The sequence below is a fragment of the Oncorhynchus mykiss genome, chromosome 3 (genome assembly GCF_057628025.1).
Source record: "Oncorhynchus mykiss isolate SJ-2025 chromosome 3, ASM5762802v1, whole genome shotgun sequence".
NCBI classification, from domain to species: Eukaryota; Metazoa; Chordata; class Actinopteri; order Salmoniformes; family Salmonidae; genus Oncorhynchus; species Oncorhynchus mykiss.
In genome coordinates this window covers 24590600-24616210 of record NC_143024.1, presented here as the reverse complement: position 1 = coordinate 24616210, position 25611 = coordinate 24590600, and the positions used below count along the sequence as shown (strand labels likewise).

General features: G+C 41.7%; 2 protein-coding genes across 7 annotated transcripts in view; both read right to left on the bottom strand.

The window, feature by feature from the left end:
* LOC110510088 (hormone-sensitive lipase) overlaps window positions 1-21370 on the bottom strand; it is a 43856-nt gene extending 22486 nt beyond the window's left edge. Inside the window, exons 1-2 of one of the 5 annotated variants that reach the window (XM_090226132.1) lie at window positions 21077-21179; window positions 13854-13892 (exon numbers count right to left, since the gene is read on the bottom strand). In XM_090226132.1, coding sequence (XP_090082258.1) covers window positions 13854-13892; window positions 21077-21164 — 127 coding nt within the window. In that variant the 5' untranslated portion in view covers window positions 21165-21179. Of the gene's footprint in view, window positions 1-13853; window positions 14289-21076 lie in introns of those variants that run through there. The other 4 variants (XM_036969524.2, XM_090226129.1, XM_090226123.1 and 1 more) reach the window with 4 other exon arrangements.
* Window positions 21371-21863: 493 nt separating this feature from the next.
* Window positions 21864-25589, bottom strand: cd79a (CD79a molecule, immunoglobulin-associated alpha). 2 transcript variants are annotated; one of them, XM_021591406.3, is made up of 5 exons: window positions 25372-25589; window positions 23762-24127; window positions 22876-22991; window positions 22582-22644; window positions 21864-22440 (listed from the first exon to the last, which is right to left on the bottom strand). In XM_021591406.3, the coding sequence occupies exons 1-5, from the start codon at window positions 25409-25411 to the stop codon at window positions 22315-22317; spliced, it is 711 nt and encodes a 236-aa protein (XP_021447081.1). In that variant the 5' UTR covers window positions 25412-25589; the 3' UTR covers window positions 21864-22314. The 2 variants fall into 2 exon arrangements, with proteins under 2 accessions (XP_021447081.1, XP_090082236.1); XM_090226110.1 differs by having other exon boundaries at window positions 23762-24124; window positions 25372-25554.
* Window positions 25590-25611: the final 22 nt, after the last annotated feature.

The window sequence follows — 25611 nt, the reverse complement described above, 5'->3', positions numbered from 1 at the left end:
ACTTGGGGTCCAACAAGTACGCTGCAGCGTCAGGCAGAAGTCTTCACGCTTTTTGATGCATTTCAGAACTGAAGTTCTCTCTGCTTGGAGCAACAGTGAAGTGAGAAGGGCAGTACGGATTTCTTCTCTGAACATCAGACAGGGAGACAATGCCAGCCACAATCCGTGCTACTGCTATGGGTTTCAGGCTGCTTCCCACACTCTCCCAAAATACATCCAGGAGGATCCTCTTGATGGGGCTGTCCATATTGGCATACTGATATGGCCATTTGTTGGAGAGACTCCCTCCCCTCCAGGAGACTGTCAAACATGATGACACCACCCCACCCCTTGACCCTTCACACACCTAACCATTTCCTTGTCTCTCGTAGTGTATCCATTCGTTCCTTGTATCTGTGCTCTTGTAGAATACTGGATGAGGGGTGGAGATGTAGTTAATTATTCCTTGCCCACAAACATTCGACCACCCATCAGAGATTACAATGCAGTCTGCTTTCTCTGTGATTTGCTTGACCTTCACTTGAATTCTGCTGAACTCTGCATCCAGCAAATTAGTAGATAAAGCATGTCTGGTTGGAGGGGTGTATCCTGGGCAGAGAACATACATACATCTCTTCCAATACACATTTCTTGTGAGCAGCAGAGGTGAACCAGTTGCATACACATCTCGAGCAAGACATACATCAGCATTGCTCGGACTACGTTTCTCCATTGAGTCAAAAAAAAAACAACTTCTGATTCCAGGAGGACCATGAGCTGTTGCTTTTGATAAGATCTGATTCATCATTTTCATCTCAAATAGAAGTAGAGGGAATTCTGTCAGAGGTAGCTTGTTGTGAGCTCTGAGGGAAATTTATGCACTTGTCCAGATGATTCTGCATCTTTGTTGCATTTATCACATGTGATTTGGCACAGTATTTGCAAATGTACACTGATTTTTCTTGACTCCAGTGAAATGTCTCCACACATCATTTTTCTGTTAAGACTAGCCTTAGTGTTCTTGGGTGACAGGCACTATGGTGGTCTGCTTAAAACATTCTGGTATTACAGACTCAGACAGGGAGAGGTTGAAAATGTCAGTGAAGACACTAGCCAGTTGGTCAGCGCATGCTCGCAGTACATGTCCTGGTAATCCATCTGGCCCTGCGGCCTTGTGAATCTTGACCTGTTTAAAGGTCTTAATCACATCGGTTGCCGAAAGCGTGATCACACAGTCTTCCGGAACAACTGGTGCTCTCATGCATTTGTCATTGCCATTTGCCTCAGTGAGCATAGACATAGTTTAGCTCATCTGGTAGGCTTGTGTCACTGGGCAGCTCTCGGCTGTGCTTCCCTTTGTAGTCGGTAATGGTTTGAAAGCCCTGCCACATCCGATGTAGTACGATTCAATCTTTTTCCTGTATTGGCGCTTTGCATGTTTGATGGTTCGTCGGAGGGCATATTGGAATTTCATAAACTTCCAGGTTAGAGTCCCACTCTTTGAAAGCGGCAGTTCTAGCCTTTAACTCAGTGTGAATATTGCCTGTAATCCATGGCTTCTGGTTGGGGTATGTACGTACGATCACCGTGAGGACAAGATGATCTATGCACTTCTTGATGAAGCTTATTTACATAAATACATAGCGCGCCACCCCTCGTCTTACCAGATGCTGTTCTATCCTGCCAGTAGAGGATGTCATAAGCTAACTTTGATGAATTTAAGCAAAATTCCCGCACTTAACTTCCCATGGAAGATTTCTGGAAATTTACCGGAAAGTATAACCCTTTGCTACCCTAGCTGTAACAGATCCACCATCTCATCTGCCACTGTAAAAAGCATAGAGACACTTCAAAATGTGCAACATTGTTGCAATATTGAAATTCGATCTTCACTGGGTACTGTAATAACGAACGGGAGTCGGGACGAGACAGAAAGCTTTTTTCTGCCAGTTGAAATCATGAATCAGCATAATTTTTCTGGATATACAGAAGTCAGAAGTTTACATACACTTAGGTTGGAGTCCTTAAAACTCATTTTTCAACCACTCCACAAATGTCTGGTTAACAAACTATAGTTTTGGCAAGTCGGTTAGGACATCTACTTTGTGCATGACACAAGTAATTTTTCAAACAACTTATAATTCACTCTATCACAATTCCAATGGGTTAGAAGTTTACATATACCGAGTTGACTGTACCTTTAAACAGCTCGGAAAATTCCAGAAAATGATGTCATGGCTTTAGAAACTTCTGATAGGTTAACTGACATCATTTGTGTCAATTGGAGGTGTACCTGTGGATGTATTTCAAGGCCTACCTCCAAACTCTGTGCCTCTTGCTTGACATCATGAGAAAATCAAAAGAAATCAGCCAAGACCTCAGAAAACAAATTGTAGACCTCCACAAGTCTGGTTCATCCTTGGGAGCAATTTCCAAATGCCTGAAGGTACCACGTTCATCTGTACAAACAATAGTATGCAAGTATAAACACCATGGGACGACGCAGCCGTCATACCACTCAGGAAGGAGATGCTTTCTGTCTCCTAGAGATGAACGTACTTTGGTGAGAAAAGTGCCAATCAATCCCAGAACAGCAGCAAAGGACCTTGTGAAGCTGCTGGAGGAAACAGGCACAAAAGTATCTATATTTACAGTAAAACTAGTCCTACATTGACATAACCTGAAAGGCCACTCAGCAAGGAAGAAGCCACTGCTCCAAAACCGCCATAAGAAAGCCAGACTATGGTTTGCAACGGGATATGGGGACAAAGATCATATTTTTTTGAGAAATGTCCTCTGGTCTGATGAAACTGTTTGGTCATAATGACCATTGTTATGTTTAGAGCAAAAAGGGGGAGGTTTGCAAGCTGAAGAACACCATCCCAACCCATGAAGCATGGGGGTGGAAGCATCATGTTGTGGGGGTGCTTTGCTGCAGGAGGGACTGGTGCACTTCACAAAATAGATGGCATCATGAGGACGGAAAATTATGTGGATATATTGAAGCAACATCTCAAGACATCAGTCAGGAAGTTAAAGCTTGGTCGCAAATGGGTCTTCCAAATGGACAATGACCCCAATCATACTTCCAAAGTTGTAGCAAAATGGCTTAAGGACAACAAAGTCAAGGTATTGGAGTGGCCATCACAAAGCCCTGACCTCAATCCTATAGAACATTTGTGGGCAGAACTGAAAAAGAGTGTGCGAGCAAGGAGGCCTACAAACCTGACTCAGTTACACCAGCTCTGTCAGGAGGAATGGACCAAAATTCACCCAACTTATTGTGTAAAGCTTGTGGAAGGCTACCCGAAATGTTTGACCCAAATTAAACAATTTAAAGGCAATGTTACCAAATACTAATTGAGTGTCTAAACTTCTGACCCACTGGGAATGTGATGAAATAAATAAAAGCTGAAAGAAACCATTCTCTCTACTATTATTCTGACATTTCACATTCTTAAAATAAAGTGGTGATCCTAACTGACCCAAGACAGGGAATTTTTACTGGGATTAAATGTCAGGAATTGTGAAAAACTGAGTTTAAATGTATTTGGCTAAGGTGTATGTAAACTTCTGACTGTATACAAAGAAATGTCAATAGAAAAACAGGTCAAATTAAACAAAAATGCAGCTAGTTTGCCATCTTTCTAACTTCAGTCTGAAGTGTGTAGGTGGCTAGCTAGCAAGGGGGAAGAGCCTCCATAGCAACCATTTTTGGGTAGTTGTGCTTTACATGGCAGTCAGAAAGAGACCATGTCACAGCCATGATAAATGTCCTAACACATGGCCTCATGTATTATTGCTTAAGTATAAAAGTTGATTGACTGAAATGTTGCGCAAGCTGGGAAAACTAAATCAAAGCTTCATTCCTCTAAGACAGTCATGTAACTGGAGCAGAGAGCAAGTGGTGGAACACATCGTGTTGCTGTCTTTTCCCGCTCTGTCCTTCCTCTCTTGTGGTCCCAAAGGGAGGAACACAACTGAAACCATTTCTGAGAGGAGTTCAAACAAACAGAGTAACCATGCATTAATAGTGAACTGAACTGCCATCCAAGCAATAAACACCTCACGCCCTGGTACTCCACTAGGAGTCCACTCAGCCTGTACTCTGCCTGCCAGCCAGGCTGCCTGCTGTATGGAGTTCTAGTGAGCCACCTGAGAGCACAGTTTCCACAGCAGAAGCACAGGGAAGAGCACCCCGGGTGACACAGGTACTTACTGTATAGAATGACCGAGATGGAGAGAGACAGGGAGAGAGAGCATGCAGATGGTCAGAGTGAGAGCATAACCACACAAGGGAAATAAAGAGCATGCAATGGAAGGTGATTCATGTTCTCTCAGACAGTCAAGGCCACTGATTCTAAGATCCAACAATGCTTGAATTATGAATGTATATGAAGATAAGAGACAAGGAAAGGAATAAGGAAGGCATTACAGATACAATGCCTCTCAGAGAAATGATGGTGGGCCAGCTAAAGACATTTATGGTACTGTACAAGTCAGTCAGAGGGGCCATCACTTTGTTGTGAGGAATCTCAGCCTCCTAACATCCAGGCAGCAAACTTGTCTCACACCAGTGAATCTCCCCATCCTCTAGCCATCACTACATCCTTCTCCAATTGCTTCTCTCCTCAGAAAGCAATGGAATGACACACTAGGCGTGTGAAACTACCACATGCTGGAGGGAGATAGCACAAAACTTCACAGTATTGAAGAAAATTGATTATCAGGCTTATTCATTGCCAATGACTTATCCTGCTCCAAAGCATGAAGAAAATCCTGTGTAATTACCTGCTATTCTTCAGTTGACTGCTATATTGAGAACACCCTATCCACCTTATGCTTTGCCCTACATTACCCAACCACCCTGTCCAATTCCCCAAATTCTCAGCCTCCTTCGTCACCAAGCATCCCAGAACGCAGCACTCCCTTTGGGACCAAACTCCTTCTCTTCCCCCAGCTCTTTGTATGCTCTCATTTTCTCCCTCCCTCCCTTCTCTGTGTCACAAACCAAGCATCTATAGTTAACCAGAAACAGAGGGAGGGTGTGTGTGCACATTGCCACCAACTCTGTCCAGCAGAAATGTGTCCAAAAGAGTTTGTCTGCAATGCTGGGCCCAGGGGCCACCAGTACCAGTGACTGGACATGACACACAAGTATAGCAACACTGAACAAGACACTGGCTTAGCAAGAGCTTAGTACTACTAGATACTTACACATTACAAATTCATTAGGTTTTGTGATTAAGTAAATCAGAAACCTAAACGGAACCTAAAAGCAGCATGAAATTCTATTAAAACGAGTTATCTAAATTAGAAAGCAAACTGCATTTGAAAGAGTTAGGCCTTGTTTTATTTTAGAAGTTCTATGCATGCAATTTCCTATTAGTTAAAGTTACTGGGAATATAGTCTACTGGGCATTACCATGACTTGCACAATTCCACACTGAAGGGAAGAATACAGAGGATGAGATGTAAGAGGCTTTAACAAATAGGGGGGCGCAGAATTGGCCCAGCGTGGTCCAGGTTAGGTGAGGGTTTGGCCGGGGTAGGCAGTCATTGTAAAATACGAATTTGTTCGTAACTAATTGCCTAGTTATATAAAGGTTAAATAATATAAAAACAAACAAGGAGGAATGGCACAGGGAGAGGGAGAAAGTGATATGGGAATTCACAAGAAGAAGAATAGTGATTGAGTGAATGTGTCAAAAAGACGAGCGGAAGACCATTTCCTTCAGATCAACCTTCTTGGAGACACACACACACACACACACTTACTTATGAACATACTAAAAACGCAGGATGACCAAACATGTACTCACGGACCACACACACGTTTTCCTTCACCACTGGTGGTGTGCAGCTCAGTGTTTCCGCTGCAGTCATTTAGTGGTGGCACGCCACAGCAAAATCCTTGCCACAAAGCCTCATTTTTAAAAAACATTTTAATAAAAGTATGCCCGAAGCGCACTGAAGATATGCTAGAACAGTCCTCATTTACTATTCCTCTGCTAACTAAATGAGTAATGAATAGAAAAACCACACAACCCCATAGTATAACAGAAATTATATATTTACCTAGTCTGCTTGTTGTTGTGCGTTCTATGCAAGAAACACTATAAATACAAAAGTGGACACCCTTTCAAATGAGTAGATTCAGCAATTTGAGCCACACCTGTTGCTGACAGGTGTACAAAGATCAAGCACACAGCCATGCAATCTCCATAGACAAACACTGGCAGTAGAATGGCCTTACTGAAGAGCTCAGTGACTTTCAAAGTGGCACCATCATAGGATGCCACTATCCAACAAGTCATTTGATACAATTTCTGCCCTGCTAGAGCTGCCCCGGTCAACAGTAAGTGAAAAAAATAGTGACATGAAGTGTCTTCTGTGAGAAGTACAGGCACGGGGTGTATCACATTACACAGAGTACACCGAACATTAGGACCGCCTTCCTAATGCTGAGTTGGCTGGATGTTCTTTGGGTGGTGGACCATTCTTGATACACAAGAAACTGTTGAGCGTGAAAAACCCAGCAGTGTTGATGATCTTGACATAAACGCCTGGCACCTACTACCATACCCCGTTCAAAGGCACTTCAATCTTTTGTCTTGCCCATTAACCTTCTGAATGTCAAACATACACAATTCATGCATCAATTGTCTCAAAGCTTAAATCCTCCTTTAACCGGTCTCCTCCCCTTCATCTACACTGACTGGAGTGGATTTAACAAGTGACCATAGCTTTCACCTGGATTCAGCTGGTTAGTCTATCGTGGAAAGAGCAGGTGTTCTTAATGTTTTGTATACTCAGAGTATATTCCGTGTTTATGCTAGTTTTTTTGTACAAAATTCATCAATACACGCTAAATAGTAAAGATATTACATTTGGGATCTAGCTAATGATTTGCCCATGGTAAATGCAGATAGGTAAATCCATGCTTCAGCCTATTTATTTATAGCCAGTATTATTTATAGCCAGTATTCTGCGTCAATTGGAATACAGGTGATCATTCTTTTTGCTAACAGCATACCTGATAATATTGTCCAACCTATATGCAAGGACCAATGTCATTTTATTTTAATTCATTTTGGTATAGAACGTCCTTTTAAAAAGTCAGCAGAACAGCTTCTCAGAGATGTACTACCTAAACTTGTGCAATTAGATCACTGATCTTTCATTGTCAGTTTTTACCAATTTGCAACAGAGACCGAGAGCGAACCAGACAGAGAGACCGAGCCAGACAGAGCGAGCGAGCCAGAGTTTAGCTGTGAACATTGGAATTTGCTCACTGATCTCTTTCATTGTCAGTTTTTACCAATTTGCAACAGAGCGCGAGCGAGCCAGAGAGAAACAGAGCGCGAGCGAGCCAGAGAGAAACAGAGCGCGAGCGAGCCAGAGAGAAACAGAGCGCGAGCGAGCCAGAGAGCGAGGCAGACAGAGAGCGAGACAGAGCGAGCCAGCGAGACAGAGCGAGCCAGCGAGACAGAGCGAGCCAGCGAGACAGAGCGAGCCAGCGAGACAGAGCGAGCCAGCGAGACAGAGCGAGCCAGCGAGACAGAGCGAGCCAGCGAGACAGAGCGAGCCAGCGAGACAGAGCGAGCCAGCGAGACAGAGAGCGAGCCAGCGAGACAGAGAGTGAGCCAGAGTTTAGCTGTGAACATTGGAATTTGTTCACTGATCTCTTTCATTGTCAGTTTTTACCCATTTGCAACAGAGAGCGAGGCCGACCGACCGACCGAGAACGAGCCAGACAGAGACAGAGAGCGAGCGAGCCAGAGTTTAGCTGTGAACATTGGAAGAGCAATCTGATCAAAAAATATATAATTTTTTACCTTTACTATAAGTAGGCAAGTCATTTGAGAACAAATTCTTATTTACAATCACGGCCTAGGAACAGTGGGTTAACTGCCTTGTTCAGGGGCAGAATGACAGGTTTTTACCTTGTTATCGATCTAGCAACCTTTCAGCTACTGGCGCAACGCTCTAACCACTACCTGCCGCACCGAGCTATTGTGACGACTGCAACATAATGCAGTATTGGGAGGCGCTTAATAAAATAAAGACCATAAATTCCCAGAACAAAGTAAAGTCCAGAGTGTGGCAGCAACACTAGCCTAAGCCCTGCTGCCGGGCCAGTGTTGGAAAATAATCTGACATGGCTTAATTAGTAGGAGCATAACTGCACGCAGAACAAGATTATAACTGCTGATACTGAATAAGCAGCAGATGTTGCAATTTGAACCAGAATAAATCAGCATTATAGGCCCTCAAACTCTATTTTATTTTTTATAGATAACTTCTCACGAGCATTACCACCTCTCCTCCTCTGCATCATGTGTGAATGATTATGGGTCATACCGAATGCATTGGCCAAATCTTTTTTTGAAATGACAATGAAGACCATTGTACATCAATAAAATGCAAAGTCATACACCTAAATTAATTCAGGATTAGACTAATACTCTAATCTCTCTCCTTCAGCCTATTATCTGTGCCAGTTAAGGAGGCAGTAAGACAGAATGTAAGATTCTGCTTTGCGTCGGTGAATCTAAAGAATACCCTGACAACACTGCTCACGTCGCGTGGGCGAGCGTTGCAAAATAGATTTAGGAAGCTTTGTCATTCAATTATTGCGCCAACGAGCGTCTGCGTTGCCAAGGGCTAAAATAGAAGTCATTCCTCTTTCTGACACAGATCGCACTGCAAGTCCTGCCTCTCCCATCTCCTTATTGGTTTATTGAAGCAGGTACCCACGTGCCATCTCCTCATTGGTTATACCCACATGGGTGATTGAAAGATGAACTGCTTCGCTGGTTGTCGTGGTAATACTATGGAAGTGTAGATGCTAATCACCATATATATATTCAAAGATGATAAAGCCTGGAAGGAGGAGAGATGACTAGAAACGATTCGGTTGACTGTTTTGTGTGTGGATTAATTGTCGGAGTAGAGGACCTTGTGCATTTCAGGTAAAATAACAACTCAATGTTTATATCCCAGGACAAATTAGCTAGCAACAGCAAGCTAGCTAAATAGGACAAATTAGCTAGCAAGTGCAAGCTAACTAGCTAAATTACCATACATGTTTAATGCTTTTCAACCCGTCTCCAAATTAATGTCATTGGTACAGAGTTATTTTGATATTTTAACCTGCTTGTCGTGATCGCGTTTGGTGTAGGGGGACAATATAAATGTATGCACGATGGCGCACGTGCGCAGCCAGTTTGGGTTCCGTGTAAAGAATATCTGCCATGCATAGCAAAGCCAACTACCAATAATTCACTTGACTAAGGGCCCAGAAGAGATCAGCATTTATGTATGATGCTAAAGTGAATGATGTACGTGTGCATAACTCAAGGCAGCAGATTATTTCTATTGGTAAACAAAATATTGAACAATAGCTTTTGCATAGAAGTGTGAGCTGTAGCATTTTTACTTTTACATAGTTTCAAATATAGAATCAAGTGCTTGCACTCGCTATAGGCATCATGCACGTTTACTTTTAAAAAGTGTTTTTATCGTTCTGTCCACACCTCTACAGAAATGTGATCAAATTGACCATTGCTTTTTTTTTCTCTTTACTGCTGTGGCCTAACTCGATTAGTTCCAAATTATACAGCAAACATGTCGTAACCCTTGAATGATGCAGTGCCCACCCTTGGGCCAATTGAGATAACGTGACTAACACATTTCAGTTAATTACTATAGCTCCCGCCTTGGGCCAATCAGCGTAATTTTGTAAATGGCGGATCTCTATGGCAAGACGCATAATTCACCCAAGTTGTCAAAATCATCCCAGTTCTGTCTAAGATACTGTGTGTGACCAACAAACAGAGACAGATCCACAGTCCCCTCCCGATTCCATCGTTGGGGATACAGGGTGTTATTGTCACCATAAAAAAAGTGAATGGAGGGCATTTTGTTGACAGCGTTATAATGTTCACACAAAGTATATAAATCAACATTTTTTAGACATACTTTCAGAAATGGCGCAAGCAGATATTTAGTGTGAAATGTAAAGTTATAAATGAGGCCCCTGGTGTAAAAGTAGACTTATGCCATCTTTAGTGGCCAGAATGGTTGCAATGTAATGTGACTGTTAGGATCACAGTCAGGTTCTTTCCAAGATTTTAGATGGGTGTTAAGGGCTGAACAACTGTTTGCTAAGAGTGCTTCCATTTCTATTGACTTGTCTTTAGGGCCAAGTCCTAACTAGGATCAGATTAAATAGGCTATGCTCCCGTCGCACATCAATACTGTAGCCTATACCAATATTGTAAAATCTTTTACATAAGCTACCGGTCTATTTATTGTGTTGGCAGAAAGTTTAGATTTTTGCTGTAATTTATGCTGTATTTGGAAAAAGACTCTGGCAGTTTATGTAAGAGGAAACTATGAAAAATGTGACCTGTTTCAGGAAGCTAGGCGTATGTCACACATCACTAATTCACAGAAGAAGCATTTCAATGTAATTATTATTTATTTTAATCAAAATGCAGTTTTTGGCAGAAATACTTGAACATATGAATTACATGTGCTTTAACTAAACTTGTATGCCATCTGTAAATACAAATAAAATTGTTGGTTTAGTCACGGAAAAAGTCAAAAACCTTCCCGCTGGCCATGATTGGCTAAAATAATGGATGGGCTGGACATGCTGAGAGGAGTTTGGATTGGTCTGCCATGTAGTATAATTCTGTCGATAACATGAACTGTTCAGTATGTGTAGATAATACTTGCTGCCGTGGCTTGTTTGAAAGACATAACGTTAGTCATAGAGAACTGCAAAAGTGTTGCTACTGCTCTCAACACAATTGCTGCAAAAATCAGTGGGAAAAAAGTTGAACTACTTTCTGCACATGGTCAGTCTGAACCGGAGTGACTTGAAACAAAAAAGGTGAAGTTAAACAAAACGGAAACGTCACAGGACGTCTAGGTTAAACTGGGGTTCCAGTCTGCCGTGAAGCGTTCATCAATGTATACGGAACAAAAATAAACGCAACAATTTCAAAGGTCTTACAGCGTTACAGTTCATAAGGAAATCAGTCAACTAAAATAAATACATTAGGTCCTAATTTATGCATTTCACATGACTGGGAATAGGAATAAGCATCTATTGGTCACAGGCACCTTAAAAAAAAAGGTAGGGGTGTAGTTCAGAAAAGCACACTATTTGGTGTGACCACCATTTGCATTATGCAGAGCAACATCTCCTTCGCATAGAGCTGATCAGGATGTTCCTTGTGGCCTGTAGAACATTGACCCACTCCTCTTCAATGGTTGTGCGAAGTTTCTGGATATTGGCATAACTGGAACTCACATTGATCCAGAGTATCCCACACATACTCGATGGGTGACATATCTGGTGAGTATGCAGGTAATGGAAGAACTGGAACATTTTCAGCTTCCAGGAATAGTGTACAGATCCTTGGAACATGGGGCCGTGCCTTATAATGCTGAAACACGAGGTGAAGGTGACGGATGCATGGCACAACAATGGGCCTCAAGAGCTCGCCACGGTATCTCAATGCCTTCAAATTGCCATTGATAAACTGTAATTGTGTTCATTGTCCGTAGCTTATGCTTGCTCCTACCATAACCCCACCGCCACATGGGGCACTCACATTTACATCAGCAAACCGCTCACCCACACAATGCCTTGCACGTGGTCTGCGGTTGTGAGGCCAGTTGGACGTACTGCCAAATTCTCTAAAACAATGTTGGAGGCGGCCTATGGTACAGAAATTAACATTCAATTATTTGGCAACAGCTCTGGTGGACATTCCTGCAGTCAACATGCTAATTGCATGCTCCCTCAAAACTTTAGATATCTGTGGAATTGTGTTGTGACAAAACTGAACATTTTAGAGTGGCCTTTTATTGTTCCCAGCACAAGGTGTGCCTGTGTAACGATCATGCGGTTTAATAAGGTTCTTGATAAGCCACACCAGTCAAGTGGATAGATTATCTTGGCAAAGGAGAAATGCTCATTAAAAAGGGATGCCAACAAATGTGCACAACATTTGAGAAATAAGCCTGTTGTGCGTAAGGAACATTTCTGGTATCTTTTACTTCAGCTCATGAAACCTGGGACCAACACTTTACATGTGTTTATATTTTTGTTTAGTGTATAAGAGTCTGGTATTCATACATTCTGGTTATTATACATTTCTAAATTGTCAGAAAGTCATTTTCATTTAAACTAAAAGCTTACTGTTAGCTAGCTAGCAACGTTAGGTTGCTGGATCGCTAGCTCATGTTATGTGTGGTAACTAGTAATATTATTCTTATATCATAAAGCAATTTGCATTGCTAGTTATAGCTTAATGTTAGCCAGCCAGCTAACATTGAACATAGTCTGTTAGCTTTAGCTACCTGCAGATTTAAACTACAGCATTTCATGAGATTATGTTTCATTGCTTAACTACATACCTACATGTCTCCACTTTGCCAGATGATTACATGACCCATCAAGTTAGCCAGGTGTGTCTGGGGTTGATTACAGCCATCTATTGTATGTCATGTGTACATGTCTAGATAAGTGACCCATCCACTTAGCAATTAGAAAGATTTGGCTGGGGGGGTGGTTATAGCACTTCTTTCACATGACCCAACAATTTAGACAAGTGTGTATAGGTAAGCATCTAACAATAAAATATTTCAGAAATATTTGTATTACTACTATGCAAGTAAGTATTCCACTGCACGTAATTACTTTTCCCATTGTTCCTCCCTCAACTGCAGTGTATGTTATACCATTTTGTAGCTCTGAGTCTTTTTCATCCGATGTAAAAAAAAACACAATTTCAAATTTTGCAACATAAGACTGAATTGAGGTGGTCGGTCAAATTGTTGTGGACTTGTCAGTATAACATTTAAATTCAACAATGTTTTGCATTGACTTACCCCGCAACCTAATACGCTGACTGCCCACGAATTCTGAAACATTGTCGAGGCTAGTAATTTTTTTTATTTATTACAGTAGGCTACAAACAGTAACAGCATAAATACTTTGAAGTAAAATACCAAATGTCTGCATGGTCACCTGAAATTTGACTGTTGTCTACAGACCGGCTGCCTAGAAAAGGTGAGGAATTTATTGGGCAATGGCTGTGAAGATAAGAATCTAATTTATGTCTAATTATTTTTTAAATTAACATGTTTTCGCTCTTCTCACTAACGCCAAATGGCTGGATCTTGTTTTTATAAATACATTTCTCATATCCTTTATGTGCACAAAATACTTAGGCTACTTGCAATACAAAACTTCAACCACTAGAAAATATGTACAGGGTATATTTTGTACTCACGGAACATTTATAAAAGAGGCCCCTGGCCCACTAATTATCCTGAGAACATGACATTAAGAGGGCAAGAGGACAACTCAGACCATTCAACCACCAATCAATTAAACTAATCAAATTAGTGAAAGCAGCAGCATACTATATTCTCTGTCAAGTTTATAGAGATGGAGGCAGCCTAAGCAAGCAACAGCTGTTCAGTTGAGATCACCCATTCAAATCTTGGAAAGAACCTAAGTTGGTTTCAGTCACACTATCACCATTCTGACCAGTCAACTTTTACACCAGGCAGTTAAGTGTAAACAACCACACTGAACTAAAAGTGACACCTGGTCCCAAGACATTAAAGATGGATGAATACAGGCATTAATAAATAATGGACAACAACTACCACCCGCAGCACAACAGGCTTCTAATGAGCCCTACAGGGGGAATGGTGTGGATGGCTGAGAGAAAGAGAGAAGGTAATAATGTGTATGAGCAGGCAGATACACACATAGGCATTAATAAGCATGCTGTAGGTCACAACTACTCTAAAGCCATAAGAGTATAAATAGTTTTTTTTACCCGTGTCCTGGTTCATGGTTCTGTCCTTGTCTGTCTCCTCTCTTCAACAACAGCAACAAGATAAGGAGGAAAGAGAAGAGTGAGAAGTAAAAAGAGAGAGATAGTGTTTTGTGATTGGTCCTCCCTCACTTCTTTTCTCTCCTTCACTTGGTGACTCTTCCCCTGTCTGTTTTTGTGTCAGGCAGCATGTCATTCTTCATCCACTTCCAACCAGTCTTGTTTTTCTTTTCACTCTGTTCTGTTCTCCTCTCCCTCACTCTGTTTTAAAGGGCAGGGATTCTTTAGCCACATGCCAGCAGTCCCACTGAGCTGTACTCTGGGGACATGACTCTTCACCCAGTCAGGGGAAAACAGACACAATGTACGCATGCACACAGAATACACACAGAACTGAGCAGGGTGATTTGGTGCATGTATGTGCCCTGATGTCGGATTGAAATAATACCCTTTTCCAAGTGGTGACCTAACCTCTTCCCCTCCCCCTGGCAGTTAGTAACATTGGCTGTTATTGGCTGTTCAGCATGCAACTCCCAGTGACCTTCAGACAATTTGGCAGATACCATGGTCAAAGACAACTGTGTGTGTGAGTGAGAGAAATCCTTTTATCGGGTTCTAGTAGAGCAGGGTATTATGACAAAAAAAAACATATTGCAATATATTGAATTTTGTTTGCACTAATAAAATCGATAAATCATGTTCGGGGACCTGCTAGAGCTAGCTGATATAGACAAAAAGTCAAGAGATAAATAATTATTTTGCCTGATAAATTAACTGTCTATTAAAACATTTGTTACATTTGCGGCAGGGCTCTAGACATTTTTTCCAGTGCCAAGTCAGTCAACTGAGATGGTAGCCTATGATTAAAAAAGCAAGCTATTTCATCTAACATCCAAGAAATGCATGATTGATATTTTGATGTGCAACCTGTCAAAATAGGATCCAGAATGATCCGATTTATTTTTGATTCTTCAGAGAATTTCTCGACATCTTTGTGCATATTGGAGTATAAGATATAGTATTCACCACCTGAGGAAGTGGGAACCTGAAAAACACTGATTGCCAACTCGAAATATGTTGTTGCTATGTAGTCATGTAGGCTAATTTATTAATCTACCAGTATAATGTAGACTAACGTCCTATAAAAACGTTTCAGCACTAGGCCTAGGCTACATTGGTAAGAGGAAGGCAATGTTGTCCCAGCTCTAGGTTTTAGATCCTTCGTTTTATAGTTATGAGGAAAGACAGTTGTAAGGCATTTTAAAGTAATATTCTTCTACATTAAAGGGTAGGTCTACATTTCATTCACTGAATTTACTGGGGGTACATTAAAAAGTATAGTAAAGTATAGGATAAACAAGTATAGGATAAACAAATTAAAAAAGGTAGACTTGGGGCAACGGTCCAACTATGCCTCTTTCTTATAGATGTGTCATTCCGGTTAGAAGATGTAGAGATCGGTAAGAAATAGCTTCTGTAGCCAAATATCTTATATATATACACATTTTTTGTTATGATTTAAATGACACGCCCCAAAAGCATTTTATGGCCAAAACCATTGTTAACGTTGCACTTGAAAACGCTCCCTATCTAAAAAGCCTGCCTCAGACCACTCGTAGAACAGCGAAGTGCTTTGTTAGATGCTTTTTTGCCCTCCCGTGTCACTTTATACACAGAAGCTCTCCACGAAACAGTCTTGCATGGTTAATCCATCTGCGATCACTAATAACTTCAGAACAAAGTTAACTACAAATACAAAGTGGCCAATGTCTACACAATTGATACAAACAAGTGACATAAAAACATGCTCAAATGAAAACCTAGAGGACTGCATTAAAATATAAACAGTAGGAAGAAAGGCCAATTTCAATTATATTGAAATACATTTCATGTTCAATCAAATGAGTTAGATTTTGCTACAGGCTAATTTGTCTCAATATATTTCAAATCTTATATGCCATTGCCTGCCGTTGTGCCCTTCCCTTGAGCAAGTCACTTAACCCCCCCACAACAACTGCTCCATAGCTGTCCAGTGTGGCAGCACCCTGCTGCAACCTGCATGTTTTTCAGAGAGGTTGGGAGCAGAAGTCACATTTCAGTGTGGCCTTGTGTCACTATACCAAACACCCAACCACCTCATACTGTCTGAACATGTGAGGTCAAGTCTTAACAGCAATACTGAACCTTTGAATGTGTACTGTTTAGAAATGCTGAGATGTTTGCGTAGGCCATGCCAAGTCTTGAGAAATGTCTAAGGCTGCTCCAGGCCTGAACCTCATTGTTGAATGTACTGTACGGTACATGCCAGGGCAGAAGCTGGATTGGTTGTACACAGTGCTTTCCAAACAGTGGGAACAAATGATCTTGTTGGTGGGTGGCAGCTCAGCTCATTCCTCCTGGATTGCAGCTCGAGTCTGACTGGCTCGGCCTTAATATTGTTTTGGTTAATTTAGTGATTCACCAGGAAGTCTGAGTGGTTATAGAGGATGACAGAATGTTTTGGAAACCATATACTTATTAAGTCAGTTTTCAACTGAAAAATGCAAGGTGAGGTGGCATCCTAATGATCCCATAGACTGCAGGACAAACATGATGAATAGTCTGAATACAGAGTAAGGATAGGTTAACTGAATGTTTTAGTACCCTCCCTGATAAGCTCATCTTCGAGGCAAAGGTACATTCTCAGCCCAGGTACAATGAGAAAAGTAAAGAGGCAGGCAGAGTGAAATTACTTTCTCTCCTATCTAGAACGTAGGCCTACAATTTTATCTTGAAAGTAAAAGTCTTACTCAAATGAATAACAATGTCTGCTCATTGTTACAACCTTGGTTCCTCAGTATCAGAGATAATTGGCTTCTTGACAACCATTTAGTGTCGCCTATGCTCTTTGAATATGGTACATGTTAATGATATTCAAATAGTGAGGTATCAATTTAAACACTGGACTCACACATTGGCACAAAATACAGAGGCTCTACAGAGTGTGGGTGCAGAATTCTAATTGGTACACCGATTATGGCTGATTACATTGCACTCCAAAGTGGCAGGCTGACTACCTGTTAGGTGAGTGCAGCAAGGAGCCAAGGTAAGTTTCTAGCTAGCATTAAACTTATCTTACAAAAACAATCAATCTTAACATAATAACTAGTTAAACTAGTAATATCATCAACCATGTGTAGTTATCTAGCTTGTCCTGCGTTGCATACAATCAATGAAGTGCCTGTTAATTTATCTTCGAATCACAGCCTACTTCGCCAAACGGGTGGTGATTTAACAAGCGCATTCGCGAAAAAAAAGCACTGTCGTTGCCCCAATGTGTACCTAACCATAAACATCAATGCCTTTTTTTAAATCAATAGATAAGTATATATTTTTAACCTGCATATTTAGTTAATATTGCCTGCTAACATGAATTTTTTTTAACTAGGGAAATTGTGTCATTTCTCTTGTGTTCTGTGCAAGCAGAGTCAGGGTATTTGCAGCAGTTTGGGTTGCCTGGCTCGTTGCGAACTGTGTGAAGACCATTTCTTCCGGACAAAGACCGTAATGAATTTGCCAGAATTGTACATAATTATGACATAACATTGAAGGTTGTACAATGTAACAGCAATATTTAGACTTATGGATGCCACCCGTTAGATAAAATACAGAACAGTTCCGCATTTCACTGAAAGAATAAACGTTTTGTTTTTGAAATTAGTTTCTGGATTTGACCATATTAATGACCTAAGGCTCGTATTTCTGTGTGTTATTATATTATAATTAAGTCTATGATTTGATATTTGATAGAGCAGTGACTGAGCGGTGGTAGGCAGGAGCAGGCTCGTAAGCATTTCCTGCATTTGCCAGCAGCTCTTCGCTGTGCTTCAAGCATTGCGCTGTTTATGAATTCAAACCTATCAACTCACGAGATTAGGCTGGCAATACTAAAGTGCCTATAAGAACTAGAGGTCGACCGATTAATTAGGGCCGATTTCAAGTTTTCATAACAATCGGAAATCGGTATTTTTGGGCATCGATTTCCGATAATTTTTTTGATTTTTATACCTTTTATTTAACTAGGCAAGTCAGTTAAGAACACATTCTTATTTTCAATGACTGCCTAGGAACTGTGGGTTAACTGCCTTGTTCAGGGCAGAACAACAGATTTTCACCTTGTCAGCTCAGGGCTTTCAATCTTGCAACTGCAGTTAACTAGTCCAACGCTCTAACCATTGCACTCCACAAGTAGCCTCTGTTACACAAATGCAGTAGTAAATTGCTAGCTAGCATTAAACTTATCTTATAAAAAATAATCAATCATAATCACTAGTTATAACTACTAATCCAGTTTAGCAGGCAATATTAACCAGGTGAAATTGTGTAATTTCTCTTGTGTTCTGTGCAAGCAGAGTCAGGGTATATGCAACAGTTTGGGCTGCCTGGCTCATTGCGAACTAATTTGCCAGAATTTTACGTAATTATGACATACATTGAAGGTTGTGCAATGTAACAAGAATATTTAGACTTAGGGATGCCACCTGTTAGATAAAATACCGAACGGTTCCGTATTTCACTGAAAGAATAAACGTTTTGTTTTCGAAATGATAGTTTCTGGATTCAATCATATTAATGACCAAAGGCTCGTATTTCTGTGTGTTATTATGTTATAATTAAGTCTGATTTGATAGAGCAGTCTGACTGAGCAGCAGTTTCGTGCATTTTGCCAGCAGCTCTTCGCAAGCACAGCGCTGTTTATGACTTCAAGCCTATCGGCCTAATGGCTGGTGTTACCAATGTGAAATGGCTAGCTAGCTAGCTGGGTGTGCGCTAATACTGTTTCAAACGTCACTCGCGTTTAGATTTGGAATAGTTATTCCCCTTGCGCTGCAAGGGCCGCAGCTTTTGTGGAGCGATGGGTAACGATGCTTCGAGAGTGGCTGTTGTCTAAGTGTTCCTGGTTCGAGCCCAGGTAGAGGTGGGGGAGGGGGGGGGGGGGGGGGCAGAAGCTATACTGTTACACTGGCAATACTATAGTGCCTATAAGAACATCCAATAGTAAAAGGTATATGAAATACAAATGGTATAGAGCGAAATAGTCCCATAATTCCTTTAATAACTACAACCTAAAACTTCTTACCTGGGAATATTGAAGACTCATGCTAAAAGGAACCACCAGCTTTCATATGTTCTCATGTTCTGAGCAAGGAACTTAAACGTTAGCTTTTTTACATGGCACATATTGCACATTTCTTCTCCAACACTGTGATTTTGCATTATTTAAACCAAATGGAACATGTTTCATAAATTATTTGAGACTAAATTGATTTTATTGATGTATTATATTAAGTTAAAATAAGTGTTAATTTGGTATCATTGTAATTGTCATTATTCCAAGTATATATATAAAAATTGGCAGATTAATCGGTATCTGCTTTTTTTGGTCCTCCAATAATCGGTATTGGCTTTGAAAAATCATAAATCGGTCGACCTCTAATGTGTAAGTCACCCGAATTGATCACGGCATGTCGTCATCTAGGCCTAGAGGTGTGATGGGTGGTGCACACTGCACTTTAACTTTAGATGGCATAGAAGTTCACTTTCATCCAAAATGCCATGGTACCAATAATAGGCTAAGCCTGAGGAAGTAGGCCCTATTGCTAATTGAAGTCAAATAGCATTCAAACAGTGTGAAGGCTAGGCTACATCTTCCTTGGCCTGTTTGGGGGGGGGGGGGGGGGGGGAATTTCCTGTCATGGTGGGGTTCGGAAGGTGCGACCCTTGCTCCAGACTATTTCAGTTGTGGCCAAACTTCACAACAGGACGTTAGTAACAATGAGCCCCTCTCCACCCCTCACAACCAAGCATTCCTGGTGGCCTCACCGGTTTCCCCTCAGCCCTTTACTACACTGTCTGACTGAGATGACAGACCAGAAAAGAAAGTCTAGCACTACAGGTGGCTAGTCAACTGACAGTTGAGTCAAAATCTCATACAGCAGGTCATTGCTAAGGTCAGACAGAATCGGCAGCTCATGTTGACAAATAGGCTACATTCACCATTATCTGCATATTTTGATAGATAGGCTAAACGTATGGTTAATGTTGTGGCAATCCAATCCACAGGTATTGTTGGAATTCAAATGTATGAGGAGGAAATCCTGCCCCTGCAGAATGCATCTGCCTATTCACGCATGCTCTGGAATCACTCAAAAGGTGCTTACAGCTAGCGATAACAGGTCTCTGCTCCACAATAACAGTCTAGTGCCAGTTTTCATCCAAGAGGCAGATTTGCTGAAGATAATATCATGTTTGTTCATCTCATTACTAAATACCTACAGATAAATAGTTTGTTTGTGAGAGACTATTGTGAAAGGCTCTTAGACATATTTAATCCAGTTGTTTGTAAATAGAGTGATCATGTAATTAAAAACTAGTAAAGAAGCCTGCTAGTGGGAGAACTGTCTGACTGAATGGCATATCCCTGACCATGTAATGCACACCCCCTCAAGCATGTTCTTTTCCAAAGGCTGCCCATGTGTCACATTGTTGAGTACACGGTTCCAAATGTAAACTGATGGCAACACGGTCTGAAGAATATGATGCTGCTGTTGCATTGTGCAGCTTCTCAACGTCCCTCACCACTCCACACACAAACACGTTAATCCCTGAGCCCACAAACCCTGCTGTGTTATCTGATTTGACAACCTGATCAGGTGGACCGTTGTCATCGTCAGCCTACATGAGTTGGGACTAAAAAATATATACATAACCACTAGGCTACCTGCCGTCTCGATATAACAAGTGACTCGAGGTTTCGATTAGTTATAATGTACATTGTATCTAACGTTACAGTCAATTACTCGCGCGAAACAGTTACAATTTCCAAGTAATTGCATTGGTATTTTGTAGCGAGACTGCGCGTTACAATACCTACATTATGAAATAAACGAGTTGTGAAAGTTTCAACCTAGCTGACGTTAGTGACTAAGTTTAGCTTCGAAACACTGGGAACTATTTTAATGCAAACCTCATATCACACAATGCAAGTTGCCAGAAAACGTAATGCTAACGTTACATGTTAAGACTGTTGTCACTTTCCGCGGCTTAAATATTTCTGGCTAACGTTAGCATCCTAGTTAGCTAGCTAGAAGAGAGGCAAGAGTTGGGGTTTGCAACCTAATTTAACTGTCATTATCAAAAACCACTAACGCGAATGGTCCAACGTCTAACTGCTGTAAATAACGTACCTATTGGCCCCTCTTTATGTTTTGACGAACGTCTTCCATTCAAACCTTTTTCGAGGCTGCTGTTTCCTCCCTTCTTTCCCGACGCCATCTTCGCCCACTATTTCCGCAGCGCCTCCTCAAATATTCTAGTCATACCTGTAAAAAATAGCCACACCCACAAACAAAACTGCAGCCAGTCAGCGCTGGTAATGCATTCCTTGAGCCTATTGACGTGCTCCAGTTCGACAAACGCCACCCCTCTTTGCTGCGTTGCAGTGTCCGAAAGCTTTCCCCAGATAATCATCTGTGGTAAACAAAGTACAGTACCGTCTGTCAGTAGGCTTCCCATCACAGGGAGGTAAACCTTAATGTATATACGGTTTAATAGCTGATCTACAAGCTACAACATCGTCAGTGGTGGCTGCTGAGGGGAGGACGGCTCATAATAACGGTTGGAATGGAGCAAATGGAATGGCATCAAACCATGTGTTTAATGTATATGATACCATTCCACTGATTCCGCTCCAGCCATTCCCACAAGCTCGTCCTCCCCAATTAAGTTGCCACCAACCTCCTGTGCTAGAGGCCTATCACGAGCCTCTTGGTGTAATGGTAAGAATGGTAAGGTTGACAAGGATCCAGATTCAAGTCACAGTTGTGCTACCCCACAATTGTGTCAGAAATGGGATAACGCTTCCTAGACTCCATCAAGCGAGTCACATCGGTATGGGTGCGAGGGACATATGACAAATACATACATTTCATGAAGCTAAAATGCTAAATATGTAAACATGAAAGCATAAGGCAATCAGTTTTATAATTTTATTTACTAAGCACAATTCAGGCCTTGAATTATGGAGATTGGAGGGAAAAAAAACATTTGGCCAATGCATACACAAAAGCATAGAAAATACAAACATGCAGAAAAAAATATATTTTATGAATATAAAGTGTTTAGCTATTGGCATTTGTAATGAAAGGCTAAATTGAAAGCAAATTCCCTCTGACATTGTAGGTTACTGTCTTTTTGGTCCACTAAGAAATTATATTCAAATATAGGCAAAGGCTGCAAGGAAAACGCAGGTCAACTCTATAAATTCAAACATACGTGTGTGTGTGTGTGTGTGTGTGTGTGTGTGTGTGTGTGTGTGTGTGTAAGGGGGGGGACAGTTTTTAAGAAAATTCATATCAAAACCCTCACCACAACTCTGTTCTATCAAATTACTCTTCTCCCACCCTCTCTTCCTCCCCCCTCTCATTCAAGGCTTCTCCAGTTGGATTTCCTCCTCCTCCATAATCATGTTTCCCACATCTTGGTAGGGGCCCTGCACCAGAGAGCGCTGGATCTGATCATATGTGGAGCAGCATTCCTCCAGATTTAGACCCTGGATATGGATTGAGGTAAGGGAGGTTATGATAGGTTGACTTCCTCTTCCCTTCTTCTAGAACTTGTTTGATTGAATGAAGAATGGTGAAAACAGTGACTATGACAGAAAGACAGAGAGAGGATCTGATTCAAGTCCCACCTCATAGATATTCTCCTCTTCCTCTTTGACCCTTTTTTTCTTCAGTTGATTGAGTTTCTTCATCTTGAAAAGGAGAGGAAGTGGATGACATCATAATATATCGTAAATCTCTTGGCCAATGGTGTGAAAAACCCCATTGTCGTCATACAGTAAGATTACCATACATACTAGTCCTTTTGGTTAAAGCAGTTTTCAAATGACAAAATTCACTATTGGAATGAGAGCAAATTAGGAATATTAGATCTAGTAGCCTAGCATCAGCAGTAGGAAAGGTGGCCTGCTTGGCTCTCTGACCTTACGGAGCATCATGGTACCATGCAGAAGCACTGCCACCATCAGTAACATTCCCTCAGCAGTCAGGATGCTGTTCTTGGTGCTTTCACTGATGTCCAGAATCTTCACCATCGGCCCTGAGCAAGGAGAGAGGGGTCGTATAAAGATCATCAGAGTAGAACTCACCTGCTGCTCTTTCATGGGAGAGATGCAGGCTAGATGTGAATGAAAGAGAGCTAGTATGTGTGTGTGGGGGGGGGGGGGCAGGGTACCATGCATCAGATTGCAGCAAGACAGAGGAGAATAGTTTGAAATTTTGAAATTATACAAAACAGCCAGTGTATGTTTAGCGGTGCAATTATTTAAAAAAAAACAATGCTCCGTATGTCACACAATTTCCCAGGAAAACCTATAAACAAAGCATTTCTTTAACATTTGAACATTGGTAATTTGAATTAAATCAGAGGGATTACTACACAATGTAGCCATTCACTGGTGGCTTAAGTCTGGGTGCTTTAGGTGGATTGCAATCTGGTCTGATCTGTGTGCACTACCGGGACCCAACTTTTAGGTTAGCAGGTTGTAATGAGACCATCACAGATGATTTACTGTGATCCACAGGGAACAGATACTGCCATTCATGGTGAATTCTACTGGACTGGGCAGTGGTTAACTGGATTTGTGGATTACAAAGCATTCTGAATTGCTTAGCTGGTTTGACCCCACCACCCAGACACCCACATGTACATACACAGACACACACATAATATAAATACTGTACAACAAAGTACAGACCAGACTAAAGCTTTTGAGGGTTACACACACAAGACCTGAAGGAAGGTGACATGGGTGCTTACTGTGAGGGCTTCACACACACACACACACACACACACACACACACACTCACTGTAGACCTGCAGGAAGGTGCCGTGGGTGTATACAGAGGGCCGCAGGGCGCTGTGGTTTAGAAAACACTGGTACAACCCTGAGTCGTTCAGACGGGCCTCCCTCAGGATGAGTGTGTGACACATGACCCCTGCCGCAGTCAGGTTCCCCCCATCCACTGTCACATGGTTGTCTCTCCGGTCCACTCCCTGCGGGGCGGACGTGCCGTTGACCGTCTGGATGCTGATGAACCAGGTGGTTTCCACGGCTCCCCTTGTGGCTGAGTAGCAGCAGCGCAGGTGGGCGGTGTGAGAGAGCTGCACCCTCAGAGAGGGCCTGTCTGGCTCCAGAGTAACCTGGATACGGCTGAGGTCACCGTGGACACCTACTAGAAGGCAGAGCAGCAGGAGTAGGATGAGGTTGACCCATAAGACACTGATCAAAGGTCAGTTATTGACAGCATATCTGTCCAGCTATTGGCCCAAGACACTGATGATAAAAAGAAACTGGAGACTAAAAACTCCACACAATCCAGAGTGCTGTAATATTATGTCTCTTAACATCTCTTGCTATTTAGAGTTATAAGTGTTTGGTATAGATTCTAGTGTGTGATGATTGTGGACTACAGGAAAAGGAGTACCGAGCACACCCACATTCTCATCGATGGGGGCTGTATCGGAGCAGGTTGAGAGCTTCAAGTTCCTTGGTGTCCACCAACAAACTAACATGGTCCTAGCACACCAAGACAGTTGTGAAGAGGGCACGACAAAACCTATTTCCCCTCAGGAGACTGAAAAGATTTGGCATGGCTCCTCAGATCCTCAAAAAGGTTCTACAGCTGCACCATCGAGAGCATCACTGCCTGGTTCCATCACTGCCTGGTATGGTAACTGCTCGGCCTCCGACTGCAAGGCACTACAGTGTAGTGTGTACGGCCCAGTACATCACTGGGGCCATTATATACCAGGTGGTGTCAGAGAAAGGCCCTAAAAATTGTCAAAGACTCCAGCCACCCTAGTCATAGACTGTTCTCTCTGCTACCGCAACTCAAGCAAGCAGTATTGGAGCAAGTCTAGGTCCAAGAGGCTTCTAGACAGCTTCTACCCCCAAGTCATAAGACTACTGAACATCTAATCAAATGGCTACCCAAACTATTGCATTGCCCCCCCCCCCCCCCCCACTCTGTACCGGTACCCCCTGTAAATACCCTCACTATTGTTATTTTACTGCTGCTCTTGAATTATTTGTTACTTTTATTTCTTATTTTTCTTTCGGTAAGCATTTCATTGTTGTAGTCCGTGCATGTGACAAATAAAATGTGATTTGATTGCACAACCATCTGCTCTGGTTGGAGATACGGTTCATTAGAGCAGAACAGATACATTCCTCACAGCTAAATAATCTCATGATCCAAGGGTTAAAATGGGGGAAAATTGTTTTAAATGTTGCAATGCATGGTTTAAAGGATGTTGAACCTATTCATATTAATTCACTCAAATGGCATAGATTTACACTTCGGTCTCATCTTCATCCTCCACCTGTAATGTAACTTCTCAAATAAAGGTGAATATGCACTAAAAGACTAACTACCCAGCATTGTTTATCAGCATATCCTAGCAGCCCCTTACTCACCAGCCCAGAAGCAGAGGAACAAGAATGTCACGGCCACCATCTTCTTCACTGTGTTTTATATTGGTTGCCAGCCGTTGCAGAAAATAAAAGGCCTTTTATAGAAAAGTATTTTGGTCCAATGTTATTTTGAGTGTTGTGCCTTTCAACACAGCTATACACTTCTACCCAGTTGTCTTGTGAATAAACCTTCCTTCCTCTTTTGTTGGTCTCTCGGTGTCAGGATATATGCTTGAGTGACTG